The following is a 14181-nucleotide window of genomic DNA, read 5'->3' as shown; positions in this document are numbered from 1 at the left end:
TTATTTCCATTTGATGTATTGCTTGTATAATACATGCTTGTATTATCATAGAAGTTGCGAGTAAAAAGATCATACGTCGTCACTTTTGGTTATCTATTTTATAAGAAATATACCAATGCTTAAGAAAGCCTATGATCTCTTACCTGTTGACATTTCTTTTAGAGGGGAGAATCATGAGCCAGAGTTTGCTTTATCATATCTACTCCTTTTTGGGACTGTTGCCTTTTTGGATACTGTGTACATCCTCTACCAATAAATGTGTTGTTAGACATGAAGTAGCTGACTGTAGTCACCTGAAGTTGACTCAAGTGCCTGATGACCTCCCAGCAAACATAACAGTGTTGAATCTCACCCATAATCAGCTCAGAAGATTACCACCTGCCAATTTTACAAGATATAGCCAACTTATTATCTTGGATGGAGGTTTTAACTCCATCTCAAAACTGGAGCCAGAATTGTGCCAAAAACTCCCCTTGTTGGAAATTTTGAACCTCCAACACAATGAGCTATCTCACCTTTCAGATCAAACTTTTGTCTTCTGCGTGAATTTGACTGAACTCCATCTAATGTCCAATTCAATCAAGATCATTCAAAATAATCCTTTTCGAAGCCTGAAGGTAAGATGACAATGTTCATCTCCATATAAGAAATTAAAAATACGTTATCTCATGGTAAGTCTTCAAGTCATTTATGCATCTTTAAACTTCATATCTAAATATCAAGGTGAGGAAATAGAAAACTAATCTTCAGTGGGAAGAGGGGGACCCACATACAAATATGGCCATTTATGTTTGAAAATGTTTGCAAAAGAGGAAACAGCATCTTAAATCAATTTCAGTATTAATTGTAAAGAACTTTGCCTCTCTTGCTCCCTTCCATTAAAAATACAACTTAGAGACAAGAGGTAGGGATCAAAGAATCTGTTCTGTCATAACCAGACAGAGAACCAGAATATCCCACAAGGAACACAGCAAATAAACTCTTAATGCTGCTAATTTAGTACCTGAAGTAATTAACAAAAAATGCCACATCCAAATTCTGACTTAAATAAAGTTAACAAAAACTTATGCATGATAAAGCAAATTTTTTAATTAAAAATTATGTAATCTTGATTTAAGAAATCTCTTTACAATACTGCTTTACCAATGGCTGCCATCTTTTTTTTAATACTTTGCTTGAATTTTACATCTGTGAAAATATATGTTCTTGTGTCTCAATCTGAGACAATTATTAAATACTTTTCTTAAACCAAAGCCATTCTAAAACTTTGTTTTCTTCATTTTATAGACCTAGAAAAAATTTGGCATTTCTATGACCTCATATGCCAAGAATAGTGTACGAACTTAAATAGCTTAGAAATATTTATAAAATGATTTTGCTCACTAGTGATTTGAAAATTCTTTCTTGTGCCTCCTTAGATTCTGAAGTGGGTGAAATGTCTTTGGACTCAAAAACCTCAAAATTTGGTTAGAGTAATCCTTAGCAAATATTCTTTTTTTAAAAAAAATAAAAAACAAAGTAAAAGTCTTACTCTCTTTAATATGCATTACATAAGAGTCTGCCCAAATATATATCAACTGGTCATTACCTTTTACCTGAGTGGAAGTTTATGTGTTAAAAAGTAGCACAAGGGTGATAAAATGTCCCACAGCACTGACAAAACAAACAAAAATAAATATTCTGTACTAGTTATCATGCAAAACTTATATAACTGTTAATTCAATCTTTCTCAATATAAAAATCATTTTAGGACTTCATGGACAGCAGAGTTCTAGTCATACTTTTTTTTTAGACGACAGTTTTTTCTTATTTTTTCTTTCCTGTTGTTTAGTTTCAAGGCTAATGCATGACACTATGTTTGTTAAGCCTCGTGAATATTCCTTACATGATAAAGAAATGCCTATTATAAATAAATGCTTATTATGGATAGTCCTTATATCATGAATAATAAGCTTACGTCCTTTTACTTTGGTAAGAGAAATAAAATGATTCTTTTTTATTTTTATTTTTTCAAGGTTTTATTTATTTATTCATGAGAGATGTAGAGAGAGAGACAGAGACATAGACAGAGGGAGAAGCAGGCTTTCTTTGGGGAGCCTGATGTGGGACTCGATTCCGGGACCCTGGGACCATGTCCTGAGCCACCCAGGCATCCACTCATTCTTTCTTTCTTTCTTTCTTTCTTTCTTTCTTTCTTTCTTTCTTTCTTTCTTTCTTTCTCTTTTTTTTTAATGATTCTTGACATAAGAAACAAAGCCCTTGCTGCAATGGTATTTTCAATCACAACAAAGATTTTTATTACCCCTACTTTCAGTTTTCTATAGAATAATAGAGAGGTGACATTTCTGCTGTTATTTCTAAGTCATTTCTAAGACTCTAATATTTAAAGGAACTATTTTTGGAAGCAAGACTCTAACTTCCATATGTCTTTTTTCTTTCTCAGAATTTAGTCAAATTAGATCTATCTCATAATGGTTTGTCATCTACTAAATTAGGAAGTCAGCTCCAATTGGAAAATCTCCAAGAGCTTCTGTTATCAAATAATAAAATTAATGTACTGAGACGTGAAGAACTTGATTTCCTTGGTAATTCTTCTTTAGAAAAATTGGAGTTGTCATCAAATCCAATTAAAGAGGTAAGAAGCAAGGTAAATTTTTTTGTGTGTTCTACCTTTAAGTGTGGGAGCCCCTGTGTCACATGGGTAAGAATCTAAAGATTCCCTAGAGAAAGGGGTTACCACCTCATGCTTGCCCCATGTTCCAGAAATCCTTCCTACTTCCTGCTTGGGGCCATTCATTTCATCCTTACAAGATGGGAGAGTCTGATAGCAATTAGGAGCTTAGGCTCTGCTGTCTGATAGAAGTGGGTTGAAATTCCTCTTCCAATTCTAGGCCAGTACTTTGACCTTGGGGAACTTACATAACCTCCCCAGGTCTTAGTTTCCTCACCTGTAAAGTGGAAACAATACTATTTATCACACAAAATCTCTGAAAGAATAAAAAAGCATGATACTTAAGAGCACAGGCTTTAGAGTTGGGTTAGCTAGCTCTGCCTCTGGTCTTGCTCTCTCTCTCTGTCTTTTTTAAGATTGATATTCATTCATTCATTCATTCATTCATTCATTTGACAGAGGGAGAGACAGAGCATAAACAGGGGAAGCAGCAGGCAGAGTGAGAGGGAGAAGCAGACTCCCCAACAAGCAGAGAGAGCCCAACAAGGGGCTTGATCCCAGGACCCCGAGATCATGACACAAGTTGAAGGCAGAGACTTAACAGACTGAGCCACCCAGGCACCCCTGGGCTTTCTCTCCTAATAATTATATAATCAGGCAAATTATTCAAGTTCTTTACTCTAGTTCCCCACTCATAAAATTGGCATAATGATAAAACTACTTCCTAGGCTGTATGGTAAAGAATTTAGCACAGTGTCTGGCATGTAAGTGCTCCATAAATGAAAACTAGTATTAGATTATTATAAAAATCCTCTTACAATGGAATATATGTAACTAACCTTCTCTTTGGATCATGATACTCAGTTCATTAATCACTTTTATATATGGGTATGTGTATATTCTTTTTCCTTTACAGGCTGAGAATAAGAATATTGGCAAGCATAAACTAAATCAGATTTTTACAAGCTGTATTGATTTTCAGAATAAAAATAGACTGTGTATTGGTCCTGAGATAATAAAATATAAACAGACAACAAATGAACATTTTATGCAATACTCATGCTAAGATTTGAATAGCATTTTTTAAAATTTAGAACACTTATTGCAGAAATGTTATAAAATATGTAAGTAATGAGGGGGGAGATTAAAATCATCCAAAAGCCCACAGTCCAGAAACAATCAATGTTAGCATTTGGGTATTTTTATCTCCAGCTTTACTCCAAGTGATAATTGGAAAAAAAACAATAGCAGGTGAAATTCAGAGTATAAATTCAAATTACCCTGTGCGTCAGGCTCTGTGATAAGCTATATATACATAGTCTTGTAACTAACTTATTCTTACCATCATTTTACACAAGGGTAAATTGAGATGAAGTAGGGTTGAGGAACCAAGGTCTCACAAGTGATTTTTCTGGTGATGGAATTGGGTTTCTGGCAGTGTTAGATCAGAGCCCATGCTCCTAACAGCTACACCATGTTGCCTCCCTGAGGCAACAGTATATGTATCCTGCTGTCTAAAAATAATACAACATCACGAACATTCTCCATATCATTGAGAATTATTCAAAAACTCAACTTCAATTACTGTAATATACTGCTGTCATGTAAGTCCGTCCTAATTAATTTAGCAATTTTCTGTTTTGTAGTCCAATTCACTTTACTTATGAAAAAGTACATTTTCCTCCTAATTTTTGCCTTTTCTTCCATGAATCCTAACGTCTCACCAATTGCACCATAGGAGTCAGATCCTATTTGTGCTGCTGGTGTTTAACCACTGCCCAGGACTGGCTACCAGTCCTCTCTGGATTCCTTCTCTCCTGCCTTCCATTCTCTTGCCCTGGTGCTGAATCACACAGCAGCCAAGGCTTCCGGTGCGGGGAGCAGGGGGGCAGTGGGGGCAGAGTAGAAGGGAGCTGGAGGTGGTGTCATGAAATAAAGGCAGAAGAAAACCTTGGTGGAAAGACAAAGAGAAAGGCTGGAACTCAGAGTCACAGAAGGGAAAGTGTGAATCACTGCTTTTAATAAGATCCACCCATCCATTCCATGTTATTCACTGAGAACAGGGGTGATGAGGACAGAAACAGGATCTGCCCCAGGGGTGACTTTACAAATAGTTTATTAATTACAATTATACTCAGTGTGATCAAGTAAAAGCACCAGGGACTTAACCTAGACTGAGGTTTCAGGGGAGGCCCCCTGAAGAGGAGGCCTTAAATGATGAGTAGAAGGTAAGCAGTGGCCAGGAAAGGTGAGGGGCTGGAGCACGAGGTAGGTGTGGCAGGCACAGAGTAAGGAGCTGTGCAGTGAGGGGTGGGGAGAAAACACAGAGAAGATGGTGAAGGGGCAAGGGACTGAGTAAAGAATTGTTTCAACATTTCAAGAGTCATGAGGACACCACTGTGTTTTGGTTATTAACCTCCTTTCCCCCTCACCTTTAGTTCTCTCCAGGGTGTTTCCATGCAATTGGAAAGTTATTTGGCCTCTCTCTGAACAACGTTCAGCTGAACCCCAGTCTCACAGAGAACCTTTGTTTGGAACTGTCAAATACAAGCATCCAGAATCTATCCTTAAGCAACACCCAGCTGTACAGAACAAGCAATATGACGTTCCATGGACTAAAGCATACGAATCTCACCATGCTCGATCTTTCCCACAACAACTTGAATGTGATTGAGAACAATTCCTTTGTCTGGCTTCCACATTTAGAATATTTCTTCCTGGAGTATAATAATATAGAGCATTTGTTTTCCCACTCCTTTTATGGGCTTCTCAATGTAAGATACCTGGATTTGAAACGATCTTTTGCTAAACAAAGCACTTCCCTTGCTTCGCATCCCAGGATTGATGATTTTTCCTTTCAGTGGCTAAAATGTTTGCAGTATCTGAACATGGAAGACAACTACTTTGCAGGCATAAAAAGCAATATGTTCACAGGATTGGTAAAGTTGAAACACTTGAGTCTCTCCAACTCCTTCACAAGTTTGCAAACTTTAACCAATGAAACATTTTTGTCACTTGCTCAGTCTCCTTTAATCACACTCAATCTAACCAAAAACAAAATCTCAAAAATAGAGAGTGGTGCTTTTTCTTGGCTGGGCCACCTACAGGTACTTGACCTTGGCCTTAATGAAATTGGACAAGAACTCACAGGCCAAGAGTGGAAAGGTCTAGAAAATATTGTCGAAATCTACCTTTCCTACAACAAATACCTACAACTGACAAGCAGCTCTTTTGCCTTGATTCCCAGCCTCCGAAGACTGATGCTCCGAAGAACGTCCCCTAGAAATGTGGACAGCTCCCCTTCACCTTTTCATCCTCTTCGGAACTTGAACATTCTGGATCTAAGCAACAACAATATAGCCAACATAAATGATGAACTGTTGGAAGGTCTTGAGAAATTAGAAATTCTGGATATGCAGCATAACAACTTAGCAAGGCTATGGAAACATGCAAACCCCGGTGGTCCTGTTCATTTTCTAAAGGGTCTTTCTCACCTCCACATTCTTAATTTAGAGTCTAATGGCTTTGATGAGATCCCAGCAGAGGTGTTCAAGGGCTTATCTGAATTAAAGAGCATTGATTTAGGATTGAATAATTTAAACATATTTCCATCATCTCTCTTTAATGATCAGGTGTCTCTGAAGTCACTGAACCTTCAGAAGAATCTCATAACATCAGTTGAGAAGAATGTTTTTGGGCCAGCCTTCAGGAACCTTAGTAATTTAGATATGAGCTTTAATCCATTTGATTGTACCTGTGAAAGTATTGCCTGGTTTGTTAATTGGATTAACAGCACCCATACCAACATCTCTGAGTTATCAAGCCATTACCTCTGCAACACTCCACCTCAATATCATGGTTTCCCAGTGATGCTTTTTGATATATCACCCTGCAAAGACAGTGCCCCCTTTGAAATCTTTTTCATAATAAATACCAGTGTCTTATTGACTTTTATCTTTATTGTGTTGCTGATCCATTTTGAAGGCTGGAGGATATCTTTTTATTGGAATGTTTCAGTGCACCGAATTCTTGGTTTCAAAGAAATAGACAAACAGCCAGAGCAGTTTGAATATGCAGCTTATATAATTCATGCCTATAAAGATAGAGATTGGGTCTGGGAACACTTCTCTCCAATGGAAGAAAAAGATAAAACTCTCAAATTTTGTCTCGAAGAGAGGGACTTTGAGGCAGGTGTCCTTGAACTCGAGTCAATCGTTAATAGCATCAAAAAGAGTAGAAAAACTATTTTTGTTATAACACAGCATCTATTAAAGGATCCATTATGCAAAAGGTAGGTGAACATTGTGGAAATTTTAAGCGTGTACTTTTCAATTAAGCTTTTAAATATTACTTATATTATGACTCACCACTCAAAAAATGTTAAAAATAAGTTTAAAAAAAATAACCTGATTATTAGTGACAGGTAAAAGCAAATGTAAGGGGGGATGTTGGAGATTTTGGCTGTTGAATACTGTATACTGATATGTAACTTATTTCAATATATTTTTTTTTACTAGATTCAAAGTGCACCAGGCAGTTCAGCAAGCTATTGAACAAAATCTAGAGTCCATTATATTGATCTTTCTTGAGGAGATTCCAGACTATAAACTGAACCATGCACTCTGTTTGCGAAGAGGGATGTTTAAATCTCACTGCATCTTGAACTGGCCAGTTCAGAAAGAACGGGTGAATGCCTTTCATCATAAATTGCAGGTAGCACTTGGATCCAGAAATTCAATACATTAAATTTATTTAAAGACTAAAGTAACAGAGTAGTAACTTTCCCATCTTAAAAGTTTCATAGTAAATTTAAGTTTTATTTGAAGATCATATAAATTTGTTTATTCATATTTAAAGAGTATTATCCCACACTTCCATCTCTTTTATCTTCCTATTTCAGGCCTTTCATTGCCAACAGAGTTAACTGGACCCAAAATAAATATATCAGAATATCCTCTACTAATGAATATACAATTGGTAACTGAGGTCTGTGACAACTTAGAAAAGTTTTAAAATATTCTTCATTTAAAGAAAAGTGAGAATTATGTGAAGGTTTCTGATAATTATATTTGGAGATTTTTTGGATGCACTCATAGTAGAATAAAAGATAATTGTTTTAGTAGATACAATGCTATTTCAACTGTAAAAGAGTAAAATATATACCCCAATTTTTAAAAGCTTAGTTATAATATTTTTTAAATTGGGAAGCTTTTATTTTAGTGGTCCCTGTCTCAGTGTTCATTTTGTTAGGTGTTAAATCCCATTTCAATATACAGATTCATGGTCAGAAAACATTTGTGATTCATTTCGATTACTTATACTCACTTATATTTTCCTGCTATTTGAGTTTCTGCTATAGTTGTTAGAAGAAACGATTCTCTTGCTTAGAAGTATTACAAAAAAAAAAAAGGATTACAGAAAGGCTTACTTCCGGAAGGTTAATAAGTAGATTAGCTTTGTGGAAATAAAATATTCTTTTCTCTTGGTCTCAGACTCAGGAGATGGCCCTGGTCAAATCATTTGGTCCCACTGGATTCTTTGAGTTCTGATCTTGAAAATTTTGGTGATAAACAAAATCTTAAATAACCTTAAGTAATCTTAAATAATCCCCTATAATTAATGATGATCATGGTATAATGCATTCACATTAAATATATTACCATGTCATAAAATAATATGCTATGTATATATAAGTTAGTTCTACTCTAGAAAGACTATGATTTTAAGTGTTATTCTTGTTTTACGATAAAAAGAATCTAATTATTGGAAATAAACAAGAATAGCTTTTTAAAACTTTTATAGTTCTGGTATTCAAATATAAGAGAGGGTTGAAATTATAAAGCTGAGGTAATTTCTTTATTAGAAGCATCTGTTTGCTAAATTTCGGGAGCATTTGAGAAGTCACATTTTAGAACTTTCATTTAAATAGTTCGATATTAGGGTGCCTGGGTGGCTCAGTCCATTAAGTGTCTGCATATGGCTCAGGTCATGATCCCAGGACCCTGGGATCCACCCCCTCAGGGGACTCTGCCTCATGGGGGAGGGAAGCCTGCTTCTCCCTTTCCCTCTGCCTGCCGCTCCCCCTGCGTGTGCGCCCTCTCTCTCTTTCAAATAAATAAATAAAATATTTTAAAAATTGTTCAGTATTCTCAAGGCTAAGCTCACAGAATCCTGGAAAAAGTAATATACATTTTATTGGTGGTTCTGAAAGTGTCTACAGTCTCTCAACAATATGAATGTGTGGAGGAGGACTCATTTTCACTTTCCCATTATATATGACCTTTGCACACAAGACACATTGTTTTATTGCTTTTTTGTTAAAATGTGTTTTCTACCTGTGAAATAATCTTGCTTTATTTTGGCATCACAAAATATAAATAAATAAACAAATAAAATTAAACTTTTACGATGCCAAAATGAAAGTCACAACTACCATTTTTCTTGATGTGCTTTGAATGTTAGCTGTGTATCAATGGTTTCAATTTCATTAAAATATTTCTAAATGAACTTTTATTATCAATTAATGTTTCACCAGTTTGTTCAAAGCAGGGCAGGATGTAATTTTGCTTTCCTTCTCTTATTTATTTGCTTATAAGATAGTTGATCAAATGGCCACAATTTAAATTGAGTTCAAACATAATTTATTAAAGTTTCTTAATATGTAAGAAAATGCACAAGGGATGACCCATTTAACTGAATATAAGTAAAACTAATAAAAGATGCAAGCCTTGGCTTGTGTTTGACTTACACAGGAAGAAACATCCTGAACTTCTGCAAGCTGTCCTTTATAATTGTTCTCAGGAGGAGTCCTCATCCCTGGGGTTTAAAACAAGGAAATGCAGAAAAGGATGTTTGTCTGACCTATTTAATTTCCATGAGTGAAGTGACTTGTTTGAATGCTCTCAAGGTGGCATCATGTTATCTGTTCACTCCTTCTTCCTGTTTTTCCGTTTTCAAAACAAACTCCAATTGAATAAACATTGAGTTTAAAATAAACCTAGGAATTTAGATTTTACCTAAAAATGACATCTTTTTATTGTAATAAGAAGTAAATACTATCAATTTGTTAGTGAGGAGGGGGTTTTCAGTGCCATTTATTTAACAATGTTTAATTATTCAAATGTCTACCTTAGGTTATTTGTAAAGGGGACTCAATAATAAGTGATGGTAGCCATTGGAAAATTGGTAAAGGTGCTCCATATGAGGAGCTTAAAAAATATTTCTTGCAATCTGGAGAGGCAGAAAGCAGACTAATGGTTGTCTGGACCTAGGGATGGGAATGGGAAGTAGTGGGGAGTAGTGCAAGAGATTTTTTTAGGGTGATGAAAATGTTCTAAAATTGGAGTGTGGTAATGATTGCACAACTATGTAAGTTTTTACTAAGAATCATCGAATCATATTCTTAAAACAGGTGAATTTAGGGTACATAAATTATATATTAATAAAACTGTGAGAAATATTGTATACATGGAGCAGCTACATGTGCATAGCCCTGTGCTAAGCATGATGGGGTGCAATAGGATCTGAGCTACACTGTAGAAAATGGGGTAAGAAGAGTTAGGGTAGGAAGGGACTATCAAAGATGGACCTGAACAAAAGGGGATCAGACCTTTCAAAGGTGGGTAGAATTTGGTTGAGTGAGGAGTAGGGTAACAGAATGAACAGTAAGATAGAAGGGAGTGGGGCATGAACTTGGTGTTGGGTGGAGTCACAGGCAGGGATGCTGCAGAGGATAGAACCATGTTGCTGAGAGTGTAACAGAGGAATTTAGATTTAAGGAGTCAGTTATTTTGAAATTGTAACTTGGGATCCCTGGGTGGCGCAGCGGTTTAGCGCCTGCCTTTGGCCCAGGGCACGATCCTGGAGACCCGGGATTGAATCCCACGTCGGGCTCTCGGTGCATGGAGCCTGCTTCTCCCTCTGCCTGTGTCTCTGCCTCTCTCTCTCTCTCTCTCTCTCTCTCTCTCTCTGTGTGACTAATAAATAAATAAAAATTAAAAAAAAAAGAAATTGTAACTTAATGGATTTCAATTGGCAAAACCAGGAATTATAATAAAACTCCCTCCTGGAATCTATGATTTAGATTTATGTGACAACTAGTTGAATACAAGATGTAACTTCTAGCTTGACAGTCCAAACAGCCAGGTGCACTCCCACATTACCAACGGGGACTTAAAGTACTTATTTTTTTCCTATAAACATATAATTCTGTATTAAACTAACAAAAAAAGGCAATCAATTGGTCATTAGTTGCTAATTACACTAGGTCATATATCAGCCATTCTTATCTCTTGCCACTCCCTAGTCTTGCTCCATCTTTCTGTGCATGGGAGAAACTGTCCCGTCATGTGACTTTGCCCCTCCCCAACCTGTTCAGCAAACCACCTATTGTACATATTTGGCAAGTTATGGGACTTTTCAATGATGGAACTTTTCTGGTTCTTTGTGAGAATTGCTGGGTAGCCAGTTAGCTCTTAGCTCTCTTATCTTAAGTCAGTTCTCCAGGAAATAGAACCTAAGATGGAGGGGTACATGCAGCAGGTTTTGGGGAGTGCTCTGATTTATGAGGGAGTGAAATAAACTGGATTGAGAAGAGGGAGAATGATGATCTGCAATGCAATTGCAGGTTGCAGCAGAGACCTTAGCAGACCCCATGGGGAATGGCCCTACAGAGTTGATGCCATAAAGGGGCTGGACTGCCCCAACCTCATCTCAGCCAATCAATATTGGATCTAGGCAGTCCCAGGGAGGAAGTGTGCCCTTCAGCAAAAAGCTTTGCCCAAAAACAATTCCAAAGGAGGATCTCAGTTGTGAAGCGTGAACACTCTGGGCAAGTAGAGGAATAGGTGCCTGGGTCCCAAAGGGGAGAGCTCAGCGGTTCACCACAGCATCCACTACACCTTCCAAGGTATTTAAAAATTAAGGTAGATATAGCTCAATTGGTTTCTTTAAGCACTTCTGCAAGGTTCCAACCATTTTAGTTTTAAAAATAGTCTCTTCCAGGCATTCTGGGAGACAAATGGCTGCATAGAAAGCCAATATATATATATATTTTTTAACAGTGTTAATGTCTTCCAGTCAAAGAACAAGTTTGGTTTATTACTGAAATGAAGGAGGATACACAGTATGGAGACCTTAGGGGTGTCTCACTAAGAAGGCGCTTGAAAAGTTGGGTTTTCTTTAGGTGATTTGGGGGAGGGCAGATGGAAGCAGTTTCCTTCTACATTTCATGCTGTTAGAAAGGGGGAAATTATGTGACTGATTATCTCAATAAAGCTTATCTATAGGGAGAAGAGACTAGAACCAGGATAAAGTAATAATTGGTAAAGAGGTGGCTGTCAGCTTAGGCAAGAGAAGAGTCTTTATGGTATTTTGAGGGTGTCACAGTGAATTTATTTTTGTCTGTGCTTATGCAAAATTAGGAAGTGGTCATGCTTTGTCTCATTTTATAGTGTCAGCATCACCTTGTCTGAAGTTGATAGTCTGTGAGGCTGTTTCTGTCCAGTAAGAGAACAATATGGCCTAGCTGTGAGTGCCGGGCCAGCTTCTGGATGTCAGAGGCTGCTCTTTGTTTTACTCGGCAGCTTTCACACAGGTATCTTTTTGGCCCCTTGACAAGATATCATTTCATCTTAGCGAGCACTCGGTTGCAAGTGCCAGAAGCTCAAAGTTGTTTAGGCAAAAAGGGAGAATATTTATGATCTATTACCAAAACGGGAAAAGGGCAGGGATATAACTAGCTGTCAAGGAGAACTAGGACCAGGAGCTCAAATATCACCACACCTCATACCTATTCCTCTCTCTATGTTAGTTAGTGTTCTTGGTTTGTACTGCTGGAAGCAGGGGTGCCTGGATCTCTTAGGCTCCCTGTTCAGGTCAACAATCCCAATTTTTAAAACAATTTCTAAAACCTCAGGAAAGTCTTCTGATTGGCCTGGTTTGAGGGTATATATCCACGCTGTGGCCATGGCAGTGGGGTCCTGTGGTTGGCAGCACCCACTAGAACCATATAAATAGAATGGTGTTTCCCAAAGAGGGGAGCTGGACAAGCCCAGTGGTCATATTCACCAATTGAGACCTGTAGAACTGGCCTATTGAACAAGCTGGACTCAGGAAGGTACAAACAGGAAATTCTTATTCTTTTATCCTCTCAAAGATCTTTTTAAGATCTTTTAAAGATTTTTTAAAGAAAATTCTTCCATTTGGATAAAACCTCAGGCTTATTTATTATAGAGATTTTCTAACACTCATAGATACTACGAAGAGTTGTCCAACCTCATCATTATAAACCTCTAGCCCAATAGTAATAACAAACTCTTGCTCAATTAGGCTTTTCTGCTTCCCCAGCTGGGGTCTGCTTCCATCTGCTGGTAGATCCCACTGAAGGGGATGATGGTGTTGGCTTGTTGTCTCCCTCCTCACTCCGTCTGCTCTCCCACTGGCTGGCTGAGCACCTCTAGAATCTCAGGAGTTCAGAACACAGAGGAAAGAAGGAACTTCAAAGGCAGAGACGGCTACATTTGACCAGCACGGGTGTGATCTGGCCTCTGGGCCTTGGCGACATAATGCTGGCTGGCTGGCTCTTTCTTTCATGGGATGCTTTTGTCACTTCTTCAGAGATGCAGAATCTTCCTTTGGAACCCAACTCACAGGACAAGGTAGTGGTAAGTCAGCCACTCCCAGTGCAAATTCTTCTGGTGACTGCCGGGCATCTAATAAAATGAATTCAAAACTTTCCTTCACTCTGTCTCCACTCCATCTTTCAAACTTGTCTCCACTATTACTGCGTGCATCCAAGGTACTGATTGGTGTTCCTCACCGATCTTACAAGATAAAATCCCATTAAAAGGGCTCCTGCCACGTAAATGTGGGAAGTACTGTATACTATATCCTCCTCAGAAAAAATTACACATTGGTAATCAGGATATTACAAAGCTAGGATGTCCTACTTTAAAGAAAGGTATTTAACCTTTTATGATTGAGGCATTCCCTAAGCCAATTTTATGATAGAACTGCTTATCATTTGGCTTGTTAACATCCTGCTGACTGCATGTTCTCTATAACATTTGCAAATATAACAGTAAATGTTAGACTGAAGTTGTAGCAGCAGATGTAGAAAAGAAGAAGGCACATTCAATTTAATGAAAATATATTTTTATCACCCAGAAATTTCATTGCCTCTGGGAGACACCACAGACAAAAGAGAATTGGGATGCTCCAAAATTTCCTCTAACCCCCTCCAACTCTGCAGTAAATATTCCAAAAATATGCTCATATTCCTTTAGCAATGATCCAAAGAGTGCCAGGTCCCCTCTAAAGACCTTACTTAGTTTACAATCTGGAGTGTGTGTGTGTGTGTGTGTGTGTGTGTGTGTGTGTGTGAGAGAGAGAGAGAGAGAGAGAGAGAGAGAGAGAGAGAGAGAGAGAGATTGCTCTTTCTTTTGCTTCACTTCCAACGCACAGTAGTCACAAAATATTTGTGGATTGAATGATTAAGGAACTAAGTGAAT

The 14181-nt window shown here is 37.6% G+C and overlaps 1 protein-coding gene across 6 annotated transcripts in view; it reads left to right on the top strand.

The window, feature by feature from the left end:
• Window positions 1–13403, top strand: part of TLR3 (toll like receptor 3) — a 33473-nt gene extending 20070 nt beyond the window's left edge. For 3 of the 6 annotated variants that reach the window (XM_072763709.1, XM_072763710.1, XM_072763708.1), the window contains exons 3-7: window positions 163–617; window positions 2444–2635; window positions 5110–6962; window positions 7189–7384; window positions 7572–9178. In XM_072763709.1, coding sequence (XP_072619810.1) covers window positions 174–617; window positions 2444–2635; window positions 5110–6962; window positions 7189–7384; window positions 7572–7595 — 2709 coding nt within the window. In that variant the 5' untranslated portion in view covers window positions 163–173 and the 3' untranslated portion in view covers window positions 7596–9178. Of the gene's footprint in view, window positions 1–162; window positions 618–2443; window positions 2636–5109; window positions 6963–7188; window positions 7500–7571; window positions 9179–13018 lie in introns of those variants that run through there. The other 3 variants (XM_072763706.1, XM_072763705.1, XM_072763707.1) reach the window with 2 other exon arrangements.
• Window positions 13404–14181: the final 778 nt, after the last annotated feature.

Source organism: Vulpes vulpes, chromosome 7, assembly GCF_048418805.1.
Source record: "Vulpes vulpes isolate BD-2025 chromosome 7, VulVul3, whole genome shotgun sequence".
NCBI classification, from domain to species: Eukaryota; Metazoa; Chordata; class Mammalia; order Carnivora; family Canidae; genus Vulpes; species Vulpes vulpes.
This window is presented reverse-complemented; position numbering and strand designations above follow the sequence as displayed.